General features: G+C 46.5%; 1 protein-coding gene across 1 annotated transcript; it reads right to left on the bottom strand.

Annotated features, from left to right (window-relative positions):
* Nucleotides 1–1,318: 1,318 nt before the first annotated feature.
* Nucleotides 1,319–23,105, bottom strand: CDCA5 (cell division cycle associated 5). Its single transcript, XM_030569671.1, has 7 exons — nt 23,036–23,105; nt 21,485–21,594; nt 9,036–9,098; nt 2,921–2,959; nt 2,447–2,485; nt 1,674–2,162; nt 1,319–1,490 (listed from the first exon to the last, which is right to left on the bottom strand). The coding sequence occupies exons 1-7, from the start codon at nt 23,103–23,105 to the stop codon at nt 1,410–1,412; spliced, it is 891 nt and encodes a 296-aa protein (XP_030425531.1). The 3' UTR covers nt 1,319–1,409.
* Nucleotides 23,106–23,139: the final 34 nt, after the last annotated feature.

The raw sequence follows: 23,139 nt of genomic DNA on the forward strand, positions 1-23,139 counted from the left end.
CAAACAAGTTTGTTTACATTGACAGGAGATAAGGCTGCCTGCTCCTTGTTTACAATGTCACCTGAAAGTGAGAACAGGCATTCACATGGCACTGTTGTACTGTGCATTGCAAGGTATGCCAGATACACCCATTACCCACATACTGCATATATTTCATGTTATAGCAGTCTCGGATGATGACCCATCATGTTTGTTTTAAGAACACTTTCACAGCAGATTTGACAAAATGCAAAGAAGGTACCATGTGAGATTTCTAAAAATAGCTACAGCACTCGACCCAAGGTTTAAGACTCTGAAGTGCCTTCCAAAATCTGAGAGGGACAAGGTGTGGAGCATGCTTCTAGAAGTCTTAAAAGAGCAACACTCTGATGTGGAAACTACAGAACACAAACCACCAAAAAAGAAAGTCAACCTTCTGTTGGTGGCATCTGACTCAGATGATGAAAATGAATATGCATCAGTCTGCACTGCTTTGGATTGTTATCAAGCAGAACCCATCATCAGTATAGAAGCATGTTCTGTGGAATGGTGATTGAAACATGAAGGGACAAATGAATCTTTAGCACACCTGGCACATAACTATCTTGCGACGCTGGCTACAATAGGGCCATGCGAGCACCTGTTGCCACTTTCAGGTAACATTGTAAACAAGAAGCAGGCATCATTATCTCCTGCAAAATGTAACCAACCTTGTGTCTGAGTGACTGGCTGACCAAGAAGTAGGACTGAGTGGACTTGGGGGCTCTAAAGTTTTACATTGTGTATGGGGTGAATTGAAAAACAATTTTTGTTTTGTTTTTTACAGTGTACATATTTGTAATAAAAAAATATAAAGAGAACACTGTACACTTTGTATTGTGTTGTAATTGAAATTAATATATTTGAATATGTAGTAAACATCCAAAAATATTTAAAATTATATTTTATTGTTAACAGTGCAATTAATTGCACTATTAATAGTGATTAATTGCTTGACACCCTAAAATTTATTAAAGATTTTAAAATGTTTTTCTACATTTTGTAACCAGCAGCATCATCACCTTTGCTTAGCTGAAGGACTGAGTGGACTTGTAGGCTCTAAAGTTTTACATTGTTTTATTTCTGAGGGCAGTTATTTTTGTACATAATTCTACTTTTGTAATTTCAATACACTTTGTATTCTGTGTTGTAATTGAAATCAATATATTTGAAAATGTAGAAAACAGCCACACATATTTAAATACAAGATATTTAATAAGAGTGATTAATTTTAATTGCTTGACAGCCCAAGTAAGCAATATATACCAGAATCTATAGAGCAGACTTCTAAAGAGAGACACAGACAGAACTATTTTATTAATTTTTAGACTGAAAAAACAACACATCAGCTCTATGTACAAAAGAATAATGCAGATTACGGGGGAGAGGCTTCATTCCACAACAAGATCAAACTGCTCTGCTTCTTCAAACTGTGCATTCATTTGAGCAGCCCACTCATCCAATTCAGATTTCTAGAGCAGAGGAAGTAAAAACAACAAAAAAACTGTAATTATAACAAGCACAAGCTGATTGATACAGAGCAGCTAATAGAATGCAGGGGTCCCTGCTCCAAAGATTTCCCCATCCCTCAACTAGAGCACTTGAGTGATACTAGAATTCCCTTGAGGTCTCCCATCCAAGCAGGCAGTACTCACATCTATCTGGGGGATCCTCCTTTTCTTCCGTTTCTCTTTGGGGAAGGAGATGCCAGGAATATTTGTGTCCCATTCCTTAGTGGAGCCCAAGGCATCGGGCTCCACTGGAGTCTCCTGGGCAGGGGAAACCTTACCCACTGGAGACACATCTGCTAGTGCATCAGGCACTAGGAGCTTCTCAAAGCCAAAGAGTGAGCACTTCTTCTGCAGGCCATGGGCGAATGTGGGTGTGGACATGTTCAAGCTGGGTGAGGCATCCAGGCGGCTGTAGGATCGGCGCACTTTCTTAGACATTAGCACATCCCTCTCATCCTGAGGAGGAGAGTCACATGCAGTGATGCTAACTGTAGACAGGGCAGCCTTCTCCACCAGGTCTGAGGCATTGGCAGGGAGAGATGATGCTAAGACTGGGTTAGCATCAGTGCTTCCACAGCCTTTGGCCTCGCTGCTTTCCACTGGGAAGTTTTCCTTTCCTGCATTCTGGGAGATCTGCAAGGAAAGGAGATGGAGTTTATCCCTTTTTCTCCCTCACTAATACAGCTAACCTATGGAACTCCCAGCCGCCCCCCGACCCTCACTGGTGGGGCCAATCATCACTCCAGTCTCAGGGCTGGCTAAAGGAAGTAGCTCAGCCCATATTTACTTTAAGTTAAAGCAGGTCTGTCAAAGTTCAAGGTCTGCCAAGTGTGAACTAGTGCCCTAAGTCACCAGGACCATTCTTCCCCCAATATCCAATATACTAGCAAAACCCAGAAGAGAACATAGAGACTTACCCTAGGGCTGCGCCGTGGAGTAAAAGCAGTACTAGTCACCTTGGAGGAACAAATGAATTCAATTAGTGTGTAGCCAAAAGGCTGTGGGAGGACAAGGGGGGGGGAGGGGAGGGGCGCACAGCAAGACAAAACACTTGTACAACACTGCAGCTAGACATCCATATACAGAGCATGGACACTTATGATGTGTTTAGAAATACCAGACGCAATGCTACTTGTTAGGACACTCATAAAAATCAGATCATTTCCCAAACATCAGATGTCTCGGTTCAGAACTTGACACTCTTAACTCTCAGAAGTGGGTGTCTGGGATGAGATATGTGCTCAGCAACACATAGGGAATGTAGTTCGACAGGTGTCAGGTATATAATTATGCCACATCACCCCAGTGAGACTTTTCATTTTACTCCACACCAGCTTAAGGAATCAAGGATTAATCATTGAAACAAATGTTTCAAGGTTACAATAACTTACGCATGGGATTTGTTCTGCTTCAGTCAAAGCAACAGCAGGCTGGAAGGCAAAAGGGAAATTAATGCAACATACATCAGCCAAACAAGGGAGGGATAGCTCAGTGGTTTGGCATTAGCCTGCTAAACCCAGGGTTGTGAGTTCAATCCTTGAGGGGGCCACTTAGGGAACTGAGGCAAAAATCTGTCTGGGGGCTAGTCCTGCTCTGAGCAGGGGGTTGGACTAGATGACCTCCTGAGGACCCTTCCAATTCTGATATTTATGATTCTAAGTCACATCCGCCACAAAAATGATTGAGGAGGAGGAGATGCCTTACAGTGGGATAGAAACTAAACTGACTGAGCTCTTTATCAAAAAGAGTTACTTGGTATAGTAACTTGAATTCTTCGAGATATCTCCCCCTAGGGATGCTCCACATCAGGACACGCGCAGATTCTTGACCAGAGGTTTGTGTCCGTAGCTCCACGCTTGCGCCCCAGAGACCTTTATGCCCAGATTTGAGGGTATATAAGGAGGGGCGGACCTGAGGCCACTCAAGTTCCTTCTCAATCACAAAAGTCCCAAGAAAGAGACTGAGGCCAAGGAGAAGGAGAGCAGGTAGTGGCTCACTCACAGGGAGACATCTCAAAATGAGGCCCCAATGCGAGGAAGTGGATTCAGTATTGCTTGGAGGTCAGCACCACCAAAGGGTGCATCAGTCCTGGGAGAGGGCACAAGAGTGTAATGCTGGTAAAATGTGTGCGGCAAAGACTTTGCAGATGTCTGAGATGGGTATATTTCTGAGAATGGCTACAAAGGTAGATTGAGCCCTGGTGATACAAGCAGTAACTTCTGAAGCGTGGAATGAACCCCTAAAAACTCATAGCATGATAGAACACAGCCTGCAAACCGCGTGGACAATTTTTGGGTGGAGATCGGATGTCCCTTAATATGTTCTGCAACAGAGATGAAGAGTCCAGGGGAAACCTGAAATGGGCCTAGTCCTGTTGAGGTAAAAGGCAAGGAGTAAAGTGAGGTCTCTTGGCAGAGTTAGTTCCTTGATAGGAGGGAAGATGTTGAATAGGCCTTTGATAAATCTTGTAGTGGTGGGGTGGGGCAAAGACTGAGAACCCTTCTCTGGGAAGGTGAGAAGCTGTGATGGCAGCTAGGTAAACTTTGATGGAGCTCAGCAATAAGTCTCTGGTTTTTAAATTCAGCAGGTAGTCGAGATTGTGAACTAAAGAGCATTTTACAGGAAGCAGAGCCATCAAGTAGTCACACTGAGAGGAGGGCTGCAGAAAAGCGCTCACACCTATATGCAATGTGATAGGCACCAGGACCATAGTTTTATGGCTTTGATGCACAAGGACTGGGATCTTGCTCCTCCATGCTGATTGATGTAACACACGGCTGCGCTGTTGTCCTTGATGTATAGTAGGAAGTGATGGCAAGTGTAACTGGCTGTTCTGAGCTCCAATATGTTGATACGGAGGATCGCCTCCTGAGTGGTCCATTTGCCCTGAACTGTGAGGTTTTGGGAGTCTGTACCCCAACATGTGACAGTCATCTGTGGTGATGATCTTCATTGAAGGATGCTGTACAAACAAACAGAGCGCCCATGCACACTTTTTGTAGGTCCTTCCACGAGTTCAGAGACTCAAGGCCCTTCTGAGGTACTGACGCCCACTTGGATAGGTTGTGTCTGTAGGGGGCATCGATGGTTCTCAGCCATGCTTGAAGACACTGAAAATGGGAATCGTGAACATACAGGCTGCCGTATGGTCCAGAAGTTCAGGCAAATCCTCACAGTGGTTAGTGGACTGTGTTGGATTATTGAAACAAGGTTGGATACCGGGGTGAATCTGTCCCTGGATAAGTATGCTCTGGTGGAAGGAGTCCAGAGTCGCTCAGATTAAATCGATATGTTGTGTGGGTGTTAGGATAGACGTCTCCATGTTGAGGTGGAGACCCAGGAAGTGAACAGAGACATTCTTGCTGGTTACTCTCTGTGCTTTGACAAGTGAGCAGCCTTTCAGGAGCTAGTCATCTAGGCAGGAAAAGATGATGATGCCTATCTGGCAAAGATAGGCTGCTGTGGCTGACAGAACTTGATAAAGACCCTTGGACATGGATGGGGATGGTGGAGAAGCTGAAGATTAGAATACTGGCAGTCGTCCCTGCCTACCACAAAACAGGAATTGTTTGTGTGAGGGATGAATGACACCATGAAAATAAGGTTGAGGGAAACAAACCAAACTAATCTCCTAGATTCAGAAAGGGAATTATTGTTGCTAGGGTCGTCATACTGAATTGTTGGGAGCTAATGAAGATGTTTAAAGTCCTGAGGTCTAGAACTGGTCTCCTCCACCCACCTACCCATTCCCGTTTTTCTTCAGGACGAGGAAGTACTGAGACTAGAATCCTTTCCCAATGAAGTCCAGTGGGACAGGTTAGATCATCCTCAGAACTAGGAGGGATTGTACCTCTTGTCTTTGTGGAGGGAGGTAAAGGGGTCCCTGAAGAGGGACAGAGAGTGGGAAGGAGCTCAACTGGATGGAACAGACTATGGAAATTACTTCTAGAATCCATCTGTCCAAGATGATGAGCTCCCAGAAAGGTAGGAAATGGAGGGGAGCCTGGATGGTACTGGGGCCTGCATATGTGGTTCCTAACGGACACCGTGATACTCCATCTCAAGCCACAGACAGTTGAGAAGGAACTGGAGTGGAAGCAGGTCCATCTCTCCCATATACTCTTGTAATGGACACGAGGGTATCTGGGGTGCAGACCCACAGACACTGTTGACAAAAATCTCCAGTGAAGAGCGCACAGGCGTGTACGTATCCAGACACAGAGCACCTATAGGGACGCTTCTCGAAGAAGAACAAGAGGTGACTCAATTATGGCATATAAATACTTTCACCAGGAAAAAAGCCCAGGTACTAAAGGGTTCTTTAGCAGCCTAGAGGAGAAAGGCAGAATAAGAACCAATGGCTGGAAGTTAAAGCCAGACACAATCCAATTAGAAATGACCGCCCCTCCCCCCCCGCCTTTTATTTTTATTTTATTTTTTTAAATAGAAGGTGATTCACTGGAACAAACTCTGAAGGGAAGTGGTGGATTCTCCATCTCTTGATATCAAACAAGCTGTTGGGCTCAATGCAGTAGTAACTGGGTGAAATTCTCTAGCCTGCATAACGATCTAGGTGATCTAATGGTCCCTCTGGCTTTAAGATCTATTAGGTGGGCTACACAGATTAGAAAACAGCTTTCAAAATCCACATCATCCCAGTTTCTCAAATTCCTGATTTTTCCTGTATTATAACAGTTGAGAATCTCTTTATGAGATGTGGCAGTCAGAATAGGAATATTTTAAGTCTAAACTGGTGCTCACGCAGTAGCTGCGCCATTAAGTGCTCCAGACAAGTAGCAGTACAATATACACTAAGAAGTGTAGAGTTGGACGGGATCTGCCATCTAGTCCATCCACCAGTGCTGAGGCTGGACCAAGTAAACCTAGTAAACATTCCTGATTGGTGCTTGGCTAACCTGTTTTTAAAAACCTCCAATAACAGGGGTTCCACAACCTCCCTGGGAAACTTATTAACTATCCTTAGGGTTAGCAAGTTTTTCTTAGTATCTAACCTGAATCTCCTTTGCTGCACATTAAGCCGATTACTTCTTGTCCTGCTTTCAGTGAATGTGGAAAACAGTTGATCAATGGCCTCTTCATAACAGCCCTTAATATATTTGAATATTGCTATCAGTTCCCCTCACTTCTTTTCACAAGACTAAACGTGCCCAAGTTTTTCAATCTTTCCTCAGAGTATGTATTAATACCTGTGGAGGAGCGGGGGCAAACAGCTGTGCATACCTCTAGATCAGTATTATAGAGGGCAAACAATTTGAGTTTACCCTATATAAGCTTTATACAGGGTAAAACGGATTTATTTGGGTTTTAGACCTCATTGGGAGTTGGGCATCTGAGTGTTAAAGACAGGAACTCTTCTATAAGTTGCTTTCAGTTAAGTCTGCAGCTTTGGGAATGTGGTCCAGACCTGGGTCTGGGTTTGCAACAGGCTAGCAGGTCTGGCTCAAACCAGGCTGGGTGCTGGAGTCCTAAGCTGCCAGGGCAAGAAAGCAGGAACAGTAGTAGTCTTGGCACATCAGTTGGCAGCCCCAAGGGCATTTCTGTGATCCAATCCATCACAGTGTCATGCACAAATTTTATAAGCATATTCTCCACTTCATTATCTGAGACATTAATAAAGTATTGAATAGTACCTGACCCAGGACAGATCTTTGCAGGACCCCATTAGATAGGCCCTCCCAGTTTGACAGTGAACCATTCATAACTACTCTTTGAGAACAAAAACTGGACACAATCTTTCAACCAGTTTTGCACCCAACTTATCATAATTTCATATTTCCTTAATTTGCTTATGAGAATGTCACATGAGACTGTATCAAAAGTCTTACTAAAGTCTAAACATATCATCTGTTGCTTTGCCCCATCCACTAGGCCCATTATCTTTCCAAAGGAGGAAATTAGGTTGGTTTGGCATGATTTGTTCTGGACTCCTGCATTCTGTATCCTACCTACAATAAATATCTGCTGAGATGCACTAGTTCCTAAAGAGTGTACAAGTCTCTACCAGGAGACTCTCTCAGTTGGACTTGCTAGGCACAGCTCACAATGTAGAGCAGAAGTGCTGGAGCACAGACACTCAGTCTAGGAGGCAGTGAGGCTGCATGGCCTACTCTGAAGAAAGGAGTGGGACTCCTTAGGGATCTGCCACACTAAAGGGGGGTTTTCCAAGAGACTGTTTAAAAGCCGGGGTGTAGCTGTGGATCCATGACAGAACCTACCTACCAGTTCTCTGAGTTTGCTGAAGTCTGATTTTTAAAGTCCATCCATTAAATGAATAAAGATGGAATTCATTCCAAGTCAGATACAAACATCTCGGCTTCATAATGGGTCGCGGGGGGCTGTGTCTAATGGTCAGAGCAGTGGACTGGAAATCAGGCTTTCTGGGTTCTCTTGCCAGTTCTGGAAGGCAGCGTCTAACGAGTACAGAAAAAGGCCGGGGAGCAGGACTCCTAGGTCCTATTCACAGCCTTGCATAATCCTGCCCAAGTCATTTAAGCACTCTTTGCCTCACCTGTAACATAGGATACAGAAAACCTGCTGCAGCACCAGAACTAATAGTCGGTGTCCTGCCACCCAGCCCACTCTTCTCTAAATGCTAGAGAGCACTCCGTTCCAGAGCTGGAAACAGAAACAAAATGAGCTTTGCCTTTCCTTTCTCAATGGGCTGTGTTGGAATTATTAATATTGATATGAGAAACCACCAAACACTAAATTTAACCATAAATTCCTTTATTAAATCCCAAGGCCAAATGATATTTATACAGTTGATCTAAACGTGCCTAAAAAGTCTAACTAGTAAGCAACTTACTGCATCCAAACAGTAACAGAACATTTATGAACTTTTGATCGAGATACTTATAAATGGGCTTAACCCAGGGGATGCTTAGACCCATATTGGTCAGTTCCAACGTGGTGAGGCAGGGTATTAGCAATGAACCTGCTAAAAGTTTACTTTTTATACCCTTTATCAAACAAGCGATGTCATTGCCATTACTGACTTCAGCTAAAGATCAACTTGATCTTATTCCAAGTCTTAATCCAGATAAGAAAGAAAAGACCTTGCAGAGAAAGGAGGCTATAAATCTTATCTTCTCTCCCCACCTCCTCCCTTGCTTACTAGCAGAACAGTGGGAAGGTTTGGGCTTGTTTCTTTTAAGACAGTTTTCCTTTGTCTTATTACTGCAGCTCTTTATTTTCTTAGTTACTTTTAAAACCATACAACATTCCCACACTACAAGTAATACTAATTATTTTTATGGTCTTCTTTTACTTGCTAATTGGGGCCTCCTTTACCACACACGCACCCCCCCCCACACACACACGCGTAACTAACCTTATGCTAACTAATTCTTTATTCTTGTACTTATCCTACAGGCTAGAAAGCGATGCTTGGTCTGTGGCTGGTTTGAGGTTGGGGAGTATAATCAAAACAGATTTCAGTTCACGTGCTACACAAACAACAGTGACAGGAAGGTTTGACTCACAGACCTGCTGTTTTCGGGGCATGATCTTTTTCACCATGATCGATCGCTTCACTGCCAGAGCTGGAAGCTGCATAAAGAGGATAAAAGAGACAAGACTTATTGGTTCTTGCACTGTAGCAGAGCCTGGGACCCCACTGTCCTACGTGGTGTACACAGAACTAGAAAAATGCCCCCTGCTTCACGTAGCTTCCAGTCCAAGCATAAGACAAAAGAAACAGATGTGCCCAAGGGAAGAAAGGTCAGACTGGAACACAATTATCTTTGACGACCCACAGCTGTAGGCCACTGAGCCCATTTTATTTTACTTAACAGTAATGCAAGGAACCTACAGGCCTGGCTCCTGTAAGACATTAGCTTACCCAGTTACCATAATAAGGCTTTGAGGCCCATGAACTGTGTGTTATAGATAAATGGCCCAACAGTGACCCTGAGGTTTGGGGAACTGGGAATACTGTGCTTAAAGCAGACAGTTTGTACAACGTAATACCAGTTAACCACAGGAACACTGAACTGATACTAGATTTGGATATTTTAGCATAAAATGTTGGCAAATGCTTAACTGCAAACTGGCCTTGGCAATGAATTGATGTATATGACAATTAGTTGAAACCATTACTATACAAATCTATAGGATAAGGACACCCCAACATAATTAGAGTGAGGAGGTTAGATATGGACAAGGGAGGCTGGGCATTTGTGTGAATATTCATGACAGCCCCCATGCTCTGTAACAGGCCAGACCATCATGTAACAGGGGATCTGGACCATCGGACTTCTTTGGCATGCCAGAGACAGAGCAGGACCATTGTCTCTTACTGCCAATTTCCCAAGGAAGGGTGTGAGTGTATATGCAAGGAATGGTATAAAAGATAAAGTAGAGATGGTCGTTCTACCTCTCCTGAGGGTCCAGGTGGCAGAAGCTCTTAAAGCAGCTTTCCTGGGAATCAGCCTGTGACCCAGGGACCCCGTGATGCCAACTGGCAGAGGGCACGGGGGGTAGGTGTTTTACAGGGATTTCCTGTGTCAGATGGCTGCATAGTAGTTCACACCAAAGGGTGGCATATGAGGTAGCCCACTGGCCATCATAATCATTACAAAACATATGAACAGATATTGATGAAGTTACGTATCTACACTGAAAATTATGCTATGAAGGTTTTGGAGTTAAGGCAGATCGCCAGAAGATGACATACCTTGGAAATGTTCCCTTCAGGTAGGAGATAAACACCTATCTCCCTGTCTAGCCATTTGTATACTCTTTGCCTACTGAGCCAAGTACACACTGAAAGATTGTGAAATCTACAAGAGAGGAAATCTTTCCACAGTGTGACAGAGAGCAGGGGGATGTCCCGTTTACAAGTAAAGACAAAGGATTGTTCTGGGATATCTTAGGGTGAAAAGGAACACTGAATCTTTCATCTAGCACAGGGATTCTCAACCTTTTTCTTTCTGAGCCCCGCCAACATGCTAAAAAATAATTCCACAGCCCACTTGTGCCACAACTACTGTTTTTCTGCATATCCAGTAGATTAAAAGCCAGGGTTGGCATTAGGGGGTGGCAAGCAGGACAATAGCTCAGGGCCCCACACCACAGGGGCCCTCTGAAGTTAAGTTGTTCTGGCTTCGGCTTCAAGCCCCCAGCGGGGCTTGGGCTTCAGCTTTTTGTCCTGGGCACCAGCAAGTCTAACGCCAGCCCTGCTCTCTGGTTTATTTTGGCAGACCCCCTGAAACCTGGCTGAGAACCACTGACGGAGCAGGCAGACTGACAGCATGCTGCCTCATGAAAGGAGGGTCACAGCCAGCCTGGCTGAAAAGCTCTGCAAGGATTTTGAGTGAGCAGTACTCTACCAGACATGACAGTATCTTGTTAATTAAGTCTGGGTCTGGAATGTGTGTCATGATTTTATTTTATATGTCACCATTTGTTTCCAATACTTGTACTTGCTACTATGGTTTGTTAAATATATTTATACTTGATTTCGCTATAAGCATATCTCAGTGCTGTGTGTTAAGCAGAGCGGTGAGCCTCAGATGGAACTGGTAAGCTGGGCTGTACTGCTTCTTTGAAAGCAGCAAATCTGTGAATATCGGGAGTGTCCAGGGGAACAGGAGCTGGTGACTCCAGAGAGACCACACAGAGGGCTTGAGTGTGCCAATTGCGAGCTTGTAGAGTAACAGCAGGGCCAGGAAGAGCTTATGTTGGCCATGGCTGTGAAGTTGGGGAGGCTTGGAAACAGGTAAAGAAAAAGGTTATGGTTTGTTGTTTTCCATTGATTTATTTGGGGTAAGGGAAATAGAACATAAAGGACAGGATGAGTAAGCCAGAGACATGCCAAACATACCAAATCACAGTTGGAAAAACTGTGCACAGATCATAGCCTGGAGGCTACAGGGAAAATAGTAGAGGGGATAAAAATCTCTAGTCATGCAATATGATAAGCATCATGGAGAACTGATTCATACATCGAAATTACCTGAAGTTGAATGAGAGGTGCAGGCTTAGGAAACCAGCCTGGCACAGGTCCCAGAGGGGCAGCCCTCCAGTTAGAACTGGCCAAGAGGGAGATCATAAACTGGAAGCAGCAGAGAAAGCCAAAAAGCAGAGGAGCGAAAGCAGGTCACAGAAGTTAAAGGAAAGGAGAAGGAAAGGCACAAACTTAAAAAGCTGGAATTACCCAAACACAACTCTCAGCCCACAAGTCATCCTCCTTGGGCTCACCCAGCTGGGAGAAACTGCCTGAGTTACAGGGGAAAACTGTTGACCCACTGAAGAATATGACCACCTTTGAAAGGATAGGCAGGGTGCACAAAATCCCTGCTGAACAGACTTGGCCATCTTACCTCCCAAAGTGACTGGCAAAGCCCTATAAACTTTTAATCCAGTCAGTCATTCTCAACCTGCAGCGAGTGGGCTGCTTGCAGCCCAATGAGCACCCAGCTGCAGCCCATGTGACATCCTGAGGCCATATAGAGCGCAATAGTGTGGATGTGGCCCACATAACACACTGAAAGCTGCATATGTGGCTCACGGTGGTAAATAGGTTGAGAACTGGTTTAATTATGTGAATGTAAATAATGCTATGTTGTATGATTGGGTTAAGGAGTCAGCATTAGGAAGGTTTCAAGTTACTCCATAGATCTAACAACTGGATGGCAGGATATATGGTGAAATGGAGAAAATAGATAAAAAGTAAAAGGGGAGAAACAATCACCGGTTGGTAGATCTATTTGCTCAGGCGTAGTTCTTTGGTGTCTGCTCCAATGAGGTGAGGGTAGAGGTGTAGGAAATTTCACCAGCAACCATGGAAGAGGCAGCCAGTGCTGCTGACTTATACCTGTAAGCGAGACCATTCCTAGAGCACAAGTCCCAAAAGGAAGGGCAAAAGCCTGGGGTAAAAGGGAGCCCCTGGTTTGTTCCTAGGGAAAAAGAAGAGGGGAGGGGAATAAGCACACACAAGTCCAGTACAGGACCCCTCCTAGTAACCCTGATGATCAGATCCCAGCCTGAGGGAACAGTCCAAAGTATTTTCTCTTATGTGGGTCCCTAGAACACATGCACAAACAATGGGGAGTCTAAATACAATGCCTGATCTAGCTAAGTTAATGCAGCTACCCTCAGTTCAGAGCCTTCAGTGATGCCAAAGGGGATTCTAGTTAAATGTTGTGCAGTCTGACCTCCTGGAGGTAGATAAAGAGTGTATTAGGGAGGCCAAGGTATAATGTGCCGGGGAGGAGAGAGAATCTCACACCTCTTCTACTCAGGAGGTATGTCATTAAGGAGGTGGATATGCTCCCGGTAAAGAGTTAACACTCCTGGTCTTGGGGCAGTTTAGAACCAGTGTGTCTTTAGCTCCCACTGAATTAGAGTGGGAAGGCTTAAGGGTTATTTTGAACGTAGGCGTTTTTAAGAATTTACTGGCTGATGTATTGGTGGGAAATGACAGAATATCACTGGCCAAGGCTATTAGTATTGTGTCCCAAAGGTCCCAGAGGTAAATGCTGTGGGGGGCGGGGAGGCGTGTGCGTGTGAGAGGCCAGCAGAACACAGCAATGTGTCTAAAGGGGAGAGAAATGAGGAGTCGTTGTCCTCTTACCTGAGACAGCTCTCAGTACACCAAGAGCGAAATGGAGTTTGCTGCAGAACCAACAGCAGACATCTCCTGGGGGAGCATAAGGGAGGCCACCCTCAGTTGTGATCCAGATAGAGAGCACAGCAGGAGGCCTTCAGAAGAGGGAAGGATTTAAAGGGAAGCTTGGTTGGAGAAAACAGAAGTCCCAGGGGGGCCCTACAAATAATCATTCCCCAAAGCATTGTGTGGAGTTAAAGCTCTTAGCCCAAAACTGCCCTTTCACTGGTCACTTAGGAATGGAGAAGACATACGAAAGGCTTAAGAAAAATTTCTATTGGCCCCATATTCATAATGAAGTAGAGGAATACTGCAAGCCTTGTGACTTAATGTCTCTGCCAGGCTCCTTTGCATCCTTTACTGGCAATTGAAGCAGCATTTTTCAGGCTTGCTATGACCATCATAAGGCAAACTCAGAGGGGGAAAATGTATATTATTGGTGGTGGATTTTGTCATCAGGTATCCAGAAACAGTTGCTCTGTCAAATGTGGAAGCTGAAACTGTTGCTAAGGCACAGTTCTCCATATTCAGCAGGGGGGCTTTCCAAAAGAGGTCTCATCAGATAGTGGATCAGATTCCACATCCCAGCTATTTGGGAGATTTATGAAAAATGTGTGGGGAAAAAAACCCACCCAGAAACAAATGGATTTATTGACAGGTTCAACTGGATCCTAAAATCCATGCTAGGAATGTAAGTAAACAGGGATGTAGTGTTACTCTGTCTGCATATCAGGAGGTGCACCCAGAGTCCATGGAGCTTGCCCATTTGACCTCCTGTATAGAATGGTCAGAGGTCCCCTGGATCTCATTAGAGACTCCTGGGAGGGTGGCACTGAAGCAGAGGGGAGACCGGTGACAGAATATGTGCAGGGGTTCGGGGTGGATTTAAAATCCATGATGGGGATAGCGCAGCAAAGCCTCATTTTTAAAAGCCAGGTTGCTCAGAAAGAATGATCTGATCACAATACCTGGGATCAATCATTTCATGTGGGGGATTTAACACTGGTGCTAGACCCTGTAAATAAAGTACAAAATGCAAAACTCATGAGAGGGGCCTTTTGAGGTAGTAGAAAGGGTTTAATGATGTTACCTACAATGTCCAAAGGTCCAACAGAAAGGTAGCAGCACAAACGGCATATAAACAGGTTAAAAGAAATTCAGAGATACAGGTCTCACAATTACAGCATCAAAGTGTAAGGCTGGGCAGTCAAAGTCCCTTATCTAGGTCACTGGATTGGAGGGGGCCAGATCCCCTAAAAGTGGAATCCATTGTTAACTGGCCTGTGCCCTGAACCAAAAAGCAAGTTCAGTCTTTTATAGGCTTAGCAAATTACCACCTCAGGTTTGTGGAGGGTTTCAGAGACCTTGCGTATGCAATTATAGACCTCTGCAAGAAGACCCAGCCTCACATGGTGGTTTGGATTTCTGCCTGTCAGGAGGATTTTAATAATAGTGAAAAGAGTTCTGTCAGAGAAGCTAGTCTAAACTTTAACAAGATGTTTGAACTCTGCACAGAAGCATCCAATACAGGTCTGGTGGCTATATTGATGCAAGTGAGCAAAGGCAATAAGAAGCATCCTACTGCTTTAAGTAAAAAACTGACCCCCACACAGGACATTTCACCGTTCTAGAAAGAGAAAGTTGTGCAATTGTGTGGGTGATCAAGGAGTTAACAGAACTTAACAGAAAATTCAGGATGCTAATAGGCCACTCTCCATTGGTATGGCTTCACAGAATAAAAAAGATACCAACTCCTGACTTCTATGCTGGAATACAGCACTTCAGAATTACAGTATGGAAATTTTACATATTCAGGGCGAGGAAAGCGTAGTGTTGGATGCACTGTGCAGGCAAGAGGGTTCTGCGCAGAGAGATGTGGATTAGCTGGTGGCTGACTCTACTGCACCAATGTGTGTGGGGGCGGGTGGGGGGATGATTGACTCAAGGACTCATGGTGCCCACTGGCAGAGATTATAGGGAGGATCATAAGGTTTTACAGTGATCCCCTGAGTCAGCTATCTGTATAATAGTTCACTGAAGGATGGCATGTGAGGTCTCTGCTGACAGCCAGTAGTCCACTGTCGTTATAATTAGTGTGAAATGTATGTATGGATAACATTTAAGGAGTTATGTATCTATACTACAAATTATGCTTTTTAGGTCTTGGAGTTAAGGCAGATCACCAGGAGGTGGCACACCTTAGAAATGCTCCTATGTATTGTATGCCTCAGGGTATGCCTGTTTGCAGACTGAGCCAAGTGCAAATTGAAAAACCATGAAATCTACAACAGAAGAAAACTAAAGAATAAAACAAACAGCAGGGGATGTCTTGTTTATGACTAAAGACAAAGGATTGTTCTGGGATATCTTAGCCCTGGTCTACACTACGAGTTTAGGTCGAATTTAGCAGCGTTATATTGATTTAACCCTGCACCCGTCCACATGACGAAGCCATTTTTTCTGACTTAAAGGGCCTTTAAAATCGATTTATGTACTCCTCCCCCTACGAGGGGATTAGCGCTGAAATCAACCTTGCCAGGTCAAATTTGGGGTACCGTGGGGTAGAGTGGTCGCAATTCGACAGTATTGGCCTCCGGGAGCAATCCCAGAGTGCTCCACTGTGACCGCTCTGGACAGCACTCTCAAGTCAGATGCACTGGCCAGGTATACAGGAAAAGGCCCGTGAACTTTTGAATCTCATTTCCTGTTTGGCCAGCATGGCAATCTGCAGGTGAGTGCAGATCTCATCAGCACAGGTGACCATGCAGTCCCAGAATCGCAAAAGAGCCCCAGCATGGACTGAACGGGAGGTACAGGATCTGATCTCTGTATGGGGAGAGGAATCCGTGCTATCAGAACTCCGTTCCAAAAGACAAAATGCCCAAACATTTGAAAAAATCTCCAAGGGCATGAAAGACAGAGGTTATAACAGGGACCCACAGCAGTGCTGCGTGAAACTTAAGGAGCTGAGGCAAGCCTACCAAAAAACCAGAGAGGCAAACGGCCGCTCCAGGTCAGAGCTCAGACATGCCGCTTCTATGATGAGCTGCATGCCATTCTAGGAGGTAACCCTACAACTACCCCACCCCCATGCTTTGACTCCATCAATGGAGTAGCATGCAACAGGGAGGAGGGTTTTGGGGACGAGGAAGATGAGGAGGATGAAGATAGCTCACAGCAAGCAAGCGGAGAAACTGTTTTCCCCGACAGCCAGGAACTGTTGCTCACCCTGGACCTGGAGTCAGTACCCCCTGAACGCACCCAAGGCTGGCTCCCGGACCCGCCAGGCGGAAAAGGGACCTCTAGTGAGTGTATCTTTGTAAATATTATACATGGTTTAAAAGCAAGCGTGTTTAACGATTAATTTGCCCTGGCATTTGCGGCCAGTACAGCTACTGGAAAAGTCTGCTAATGTGTCTTGGGATGGAGCAGAAATCCTCCAGGGACATGTCCATAAAGCTCTCCTGGATGTACTCCCAAAGCCTTTGCAGCCTTATTCCGTCCTCCATGGTAGGACATTTTACCACGCCAGGCCAGTAGCACATAGTCTGGAATCATTGCATAACACAGCGTATGGTCCCGGTGTTTACTGGCATTCAAACAATATCCGCTCTTTATCTCTCTGTGTTATCCTCAGGAGAGTGATATCATTCATGATCACCTGGTTGAAATAGGGTGATTTTATTAGGGGAAATTCAGAGATGACCGTTCCTGCTGGGCTGTTTGCCTGTGGCTGAACAGAAATGTTCCCTGCTGTTAGCCACCCAGGCCTACTTCTCTAAAATCAACCCATTTGAAAAATCTGGAAGGAAGAGGACTGGTTCCTAGCACAGCCACATTAAAGGCATTCTCACAATTGCTGTTCCAGTGGACCCTCTTTGGATTACCACCTTTTATTAGGTCCGTCAGAGGGGACGCAACGATGGCGACACAAGGGACAAATTGCTTGCAATACCCAACTAGTCCAAGGAAGTCTCTTACCTGGTTTCTTTGTTCAAGGAAGTGGGTAGGCCAACACTGCCTGCAGTTTGCTACCTAGTGGCCTACATTGGCCTCATCCCACATTATTACCCAGGTAAGTAATAGTTTGATTTTCCAATTTGCATTTGGCCTGATTGACTGAGACATGCGTCAGCCAAGAACTGGAGAATGGCTTGTACTTGTTGCAGGCAGGCCCAGTTATTGCTATATATAACAACGTTGTGCAAATATGCAGCATCGTACTGCTGATCAGGCCTGAGCATCTTGTCCATTAAATGCTGAAACATTATTACCACTTTGTCTAAACCAAAGGGCATTGTCTAGAAGTGGAAGAGCCCAAAGGGAGTCAGTCAAGAAGGCTGCTTTTTCTTGAAGTTTGAGAGAGAAAGGGGATTTGCCAATACCCTTTTTTAAAGATCTGTGGTACTGATATAGCTGACGGACCCTAAACGTTCCAGTAGCTCCTGGACTGTCTCCCACATTTTCTGGAGTGTGGGGTCTCTATTCTGCTGTCTTGGGACCATCTTGATGAGATGGTGTATCAGCTGGGCTAGCTGGGTGCAGGGGAGAATACACAGGGAAAGGCTGCAGCCATAGTAAAACCTGAGCATTTTGTTCAGGTAGTTCAGCATCTCTCTGCACATGTGCTGGCTCTGGGTGAATGGATGACTGAAGTCCCAGTTCAGCTTCTGGTGGGTAAGGAGTAGTCAATATCCCTTCCCTGGTTTTCCAAGGCTTTGTCAGGTTCAAATTGTAGACCCTGGTTTCTTTCCACCTCCCAAGCAGATGGACCTCACAGTTTACAGGGCCAAGTTGATGGCCCACTTCAAAAGACTCTTGTCATCTGGCTAGTCACTTGGATTCCGTGCTGGGGAGTAGTAACTACACTATGGCCATGTCTACATCTAAAATTTTGCAGCGCTGGTTGTTACAGCTGTATTAGTACAGCTGTATAGGGCCAGCGCAGCAGAGTGGCCACACTTACAGCAACCAGCGCTGCAAGTGGTGTTAGATGTGGCCACACTGCAGCGCTGTTGGGCGGCTTCAAGGGGGGTTCCGGGAACGCGAGAGCAAACCGGGAAAGGCGACCAGCTTCGCCGCGGTTTGCTTTCGCGTTCCCGGAGCCACCCTGCAAACCGCAGGGAAGGAGACCTGCTTGCTCGGGGTTCCGGGACCGAGAGAGCAAACCGGGGAAGGAGACCAGCTTCGCCGCGGTTTGCTCTCGCGTTCCCGGAGCCACCCAGCAAACCGCAGGGAAGGAGACCTGCTTGCTCGGGGTTCCAGGACCGAGAGAGCAAACCGGGAAAGGAGATCAGCTTGATTACCAGAGGCTTCCTCCTTCCACGGAGGTCAAGAAAAGCGCTGGTAAGTGTCTACATTTGATTACCAGCGCTGGATCACCAGCGCTGGATCCTCTACACCCGAGACAAAACGGGAGTACGGCCAGCGCTGCAAACAGGGAGTTGCAGCGCTGGTGATGCCCTGCAGATGTGTACACCTTCAAAGTTGCAGCGCTGTAACTCCCTCACCAGCGCTGCAACTTTCTGATGTAGACAAGCCCTATCACTGGGTTGGAAGATCTATAGGCATGCACTCGTTCTTGTGCTTGCTGGGCCCCCAACAGGTTTTAGTGAGTAAATGCCATTGGAGGAGCTTCCTGAACTGGAGAACATCCTGGGCCATATTGGATGCTCTCAGTTCCTGCTCCTCCCAGCTCTCATACAGGAGATCTATTATCCCTTGAGGTTGTTATTAAATAACAGTTTGAAGGGACAGAACCCGGTGGAAGCTTGCAGCATCTCCCTTACGGTGGGTGAAAGGGGAGGAAGTAGCTGGTCCTCAATGCTTGGGATCAAAGGATACAAATCTTTCAGCGCTGCCTTCACGGTTTTGTTGAATCTCTCAACTAATCTGTCCATTTGTGGATGACAGATGGAGGTCTTTAGCCAGGTTAGGAGAACCAGGGGACCTCCTTGAAGGGAGTTAATGCAGGAGCTAGTCTTGCCATTCCAGGACCAGGACTAGGTGCTGGGACAGCATTGACAGTCTCTGGTTTTCCTAGCTCTTAGATCTGTGGTTCCCAAATTTTTATACTGGTGACCCCGTCACAAGCAAGCCACTATTATAAATGCTAGAGATAAAATGGGGCTGGGGGTGGAAGCTGACACCTCACGACCCCCTTAGGGGTCATGACCCCCAGTTTGAGAACCCTAGTTCTAGACTGACATCCTAATGCGTTTCATTAGAGCAGAATATGAAAGCAACAGGGACCTGCAGCTTGCAGTGGCTATTTTTTGCCTTTGATTGGACCAACTCTGCCTTCTGGATACTCACGTGACAAACCTTCTGCCAGATTATGCCCCCAAAATTCATGAGCAGTTTGTGCAAGGAAATCACGCTGTGGCTCAGTCTAAAAATACATTCAGCGGAATCTGGACAGACATGGCACTTGAACAAACACTAAACAGTGATAGTAAAAGGGATTATTGGTGAATTTCACGTTGAAACCAGAAACCTTGGTCAGATAATTCATCACTGCTCGGGAGTGCTCAGTTGTCACAACTGTCATGAAGGTAAAGTTCTTTGGACACAAACCACATCTGAGATTTCTCTCAGCACTTGTTAACAACTCCATGCTCCAGATATTTCCATGCATGACCACTATCTCCATTCCACTAAAACAAAAGGTACAGGGAGGCATGTAGGAACCACATAGCAACAGTGTGGCCTAGTGGCAAGAACAATGCCACAGCCCCCCAGATCCCATCACAATCACAGCTCTTCCAACTTATTCCTCCACTGTTCAATACACCTGCACCCAAGACAGTTAATGAAGTTAGAGTGCATGCAGATAGTTCCTAACGGCTATTGCCAGTGCCGCTGAAATAGTTTTACCAAGGGGCATGATGGATTTTCCATTACTTGAAGTCTTTAACTCAAGACTAGCTGTCTTTTTAAAAGACACAGTGGAGCTCAAACAGAAGTAATGGGTTTGATGCAACAATGAATGAGGCTCTCTAGCCTCTGGTATGCAGGTGAGCCTAACTGATCAGAATGGGCCCTGCTGGGCAATGGGCTTAAAATGTTTGCCCCTGCCTATCCACAGCCCAAGTACAATAAGGGCAGTGCCTACCCTCTCCAACTCTTCTCTAGTGAACAAGAGTTCAGCACCTGCAGCCCGTTCAATTCTCTGACAAGGCTGCCAACCAGTAAGTCAGTTAAGCAATATAGGTATTTGTGGTGGTGGACTAAGAAACCCAATTCACTCACACAGGCCACTGAGTGGCTTTTAGATGGAAGAAGCTTCTAGTTAGTCCTGACTATTAAACATGGTTTCTAAAGTGCCAACAATTAAACCCACATCCAGGTGCATTATTTATGAAGCTGCAATAGCGTGCAAAGAGCTTACGCTCTAGACCGGGGTGGCCAATCTGTGGCTCCGGAGCCACATGCGGCTCTTCAGAAGTTAGTATGTGGTTCCTTGGATAGGCACTGACTCTGGGGCTGGAGCTACAGGCGCCAACTTTCCAATGTGCCGGAGGGTGCTCACTGCTCAACCCCTGGCTCTGCCCCCACTCCACCCCTTCCCGCCCTCTCCCCTCAGCCTGCCGTGGCCTCGCTCCTCCCCCTCTGAGCCTCCTGCATTCCATGCAACAGCTGATCAGGAGCTGGGGGGAGGGAGGGGCAGGCACTGATTGGTGGGGCTGCTGGTGAGCAAGAGGTCCTAGGAGCAGGGAGCTGATGGGGGCGCTGCTGACATATTACTGTGGCTATTTGGCAATGTACATTGGTAAATTCTGGCTCCTTCTGAGGCTCAGGTTGGCCATCCCTGCTCTAGACAGCCTTCATACCGGCAAGCACTGCACTTTTTGTGCATCTGCCCAATCCACTCACTTTTTACTGTTTTTTTTTTTGTTGTTTTTTTAAAAGATGCTGCAACTAAATCCCTTTTCCTCGGATGGATGAGGATATGGCTTGTCCTTTGCACATACTGCAAGTTTGCAGCTCTTTGCCTTGCAATAATAAGAAGCAATTTCACCACTGTACAAACAAACCACTTGAGTAAGACATCTGTCCTGCAGAGCTTACAATCCAAACAAGCAAGGAACAGACCAGACTGGAAAGTGCCTTGGATGAGCAAATAATATCAGAGCACCAAAGGACTTCTCAGTCTAAAGGCATCCCCTACACAGGGCACAATTCAGGATGACCTTTAAGGCTGACAGCCTGTTGAGTTCTCCAGGATGGAAAATCGAGCTTTTTGAGACTGGTATAACCTACTCCAAACTCTCCCACACCTGGATTTGGGAACATTTAGTACTAACAGGGATACATTATTACTCACTGGGCTCCCCACCATCTTCTTCTCCACCAAAGGTTTCCTCTGAGAACCACGCCTGGTAGGAGACCCTGCGATCCTCTCGGACCTGCGCCTCGGAGGAGGGGAGACAGCATCTGAGTGAGTGAGAGAAAAATTTTGAAGGTTGGTTGTTCCCACTGCATGGGGAAGCCCCTTCATCCAACCTACCAATGTGGGGACATTTAACTGCTTCTCAGTACTTTCCTACCTCCTAGTGTTTGCCTTCTTATAGGCATAAGAGATTAGGAAGCTGTGAAATACCCTCCAGTCCTGCATCCTACCCCAAGGAGTTCTCTAACCTGAGGAGACATTCCCATGCACCTTGCTCCTCCAGCGACCCCCCCTCCCAGCTCTCAGGAAACATGCCCTCAAATCCTGGGAGCAACATTTCCTCCTCAGATTCTGCTCCCCAAGCCCGTCAGCACTCCCATGGAGAGGAATCCCATGCACTGCTACAGACCGGGGACCCAACTGGCTAAGCAGCAGTTCTGCAGAAATAGACTTGGGGATTACATTGGATGAGTCAGCAGTGTGTCCTTGTTGCCAAGAAGGCTTATGGCATATTAGGCTGCATGAGTAGGAGCACTGTCAGCAGATTGAGGAAAGTGATTATTCCCTTCTATTTGGCACTGGTGAAGCCACATCTGGAGTATTGCATCCACTTTTGGGCCCCCCATTACAGAAAGGATGCAGAGAAATTGGAGAGAGTCCAACAAAGGGCAACCAAAAATGATCAGGGGTCTGGGGCACATGAATTACAAGGAGGCTGAGGGAACCGGACTTGTTTAGTCTGCAGAAAAGAAGAGTGAGGGAGGATTTGATAGCAGCCTTCAAATATCTGAAGGGGGGTTCCAAAGAGGATGGAGCTTGCCTGTTTTCAATGGTGGCAGATGACAGAACAAGGAACAATGGTCCCAAGTTGCAGTGGGGGAGTCCTAGGTTGAATATTGGGAAACACTAATTCACTAGGATGGTGGTGAAGCACTGGAATGGGTTACCTAGGGAGGTGGTGGAATCTCCATCCTTAGAGGTTTTTAACGCCTGGCTTGACAAAGCCCTGGCTGGGATGATTTAGTTGGGGATTGGTCCCGCTTTGAACAGGGGGTTGGACTAGAAGACCTCCTGAGGTCTCTTCCAAACCTAATCTACGATTCTTCCTTGTATCCTGCTCGTCCTGAAATCCCCCTAAGAAAAATTAGTGCCCCGAACCCACCTAAGGGAAATATCCAATACCAGTGCCCCCAAGAGACCCCAACCCCAGAGTACCCCTCAGCATACCCACTGCCCCCCCAGTGCGCTCAGTGCCCCGCAGAGACCCCGCCCCCCACGTGCCCCGCAGCGTGCCCAGTGCCCCGCAGAGACCCCACCCCCCACCGCGCCCCGCAGCGTGCCCAGTGTCCCGCAGAGACCCCGCCCCCCACGTGCCCAGTGTCCCGCAGAGACCCCGCCCCGCTGGGGACCCGCCCACAACACAGACTCCCCACCCCGGGTGACCCCCGCACCAGCACCCCACGGACAACCCCGGGCCGCACTCACCCCCCCGGACTCTGCTCCCCGCTGGGGCCGCGCCCGCAGACCGGGGCCGCCTCTGGCCCCCGCCCGCCATCCGTGGGCCTGTCCGCTCCGCTCCGCGCGGGATG

The sequence above is a fragment of the Gopherus evgoodei genome, chromosome 7 (genome assembly GCF_007399415.2).
Source record: "Gopherus evgoodei ecotype Sinaloan lineage chromosome 7, rGopEvg1_v1.p, whole genome shotgun sequence".
Classification (NCBI taxonomy): domain Eukaryota; kingdom Metazoa; phylum Chordata; order Testudines; family Testudinidae; genus Gopherus; species Gopherus evgoodei.

Bases quoted from the DNA above. Each gene is read 5' to 3' on its own strand.
- CDCA5 (XM_030569671.1), bottom strand. From the start codon at position 23,105: ATGGCGGGCGGGGGCCAGAGGCGGCCCCGGTCTGCGGGCGCGGCCCCA. The intron at 2,163-2,446 runs GTAAGTCTCTAT...CTTTCCTTGCAG, and splicing joins CTCCACGGCGCAGCCCTAGG to ATCTCCCAGAATGCAGGAAA. The intron at 1,491-1,673 runs GTGAGTACTGCC...CCTCTGCTCTAG, and splicing joins GGAGGATCCCCCAGATAGAT to AAATCTGAATTGGATGAGTG.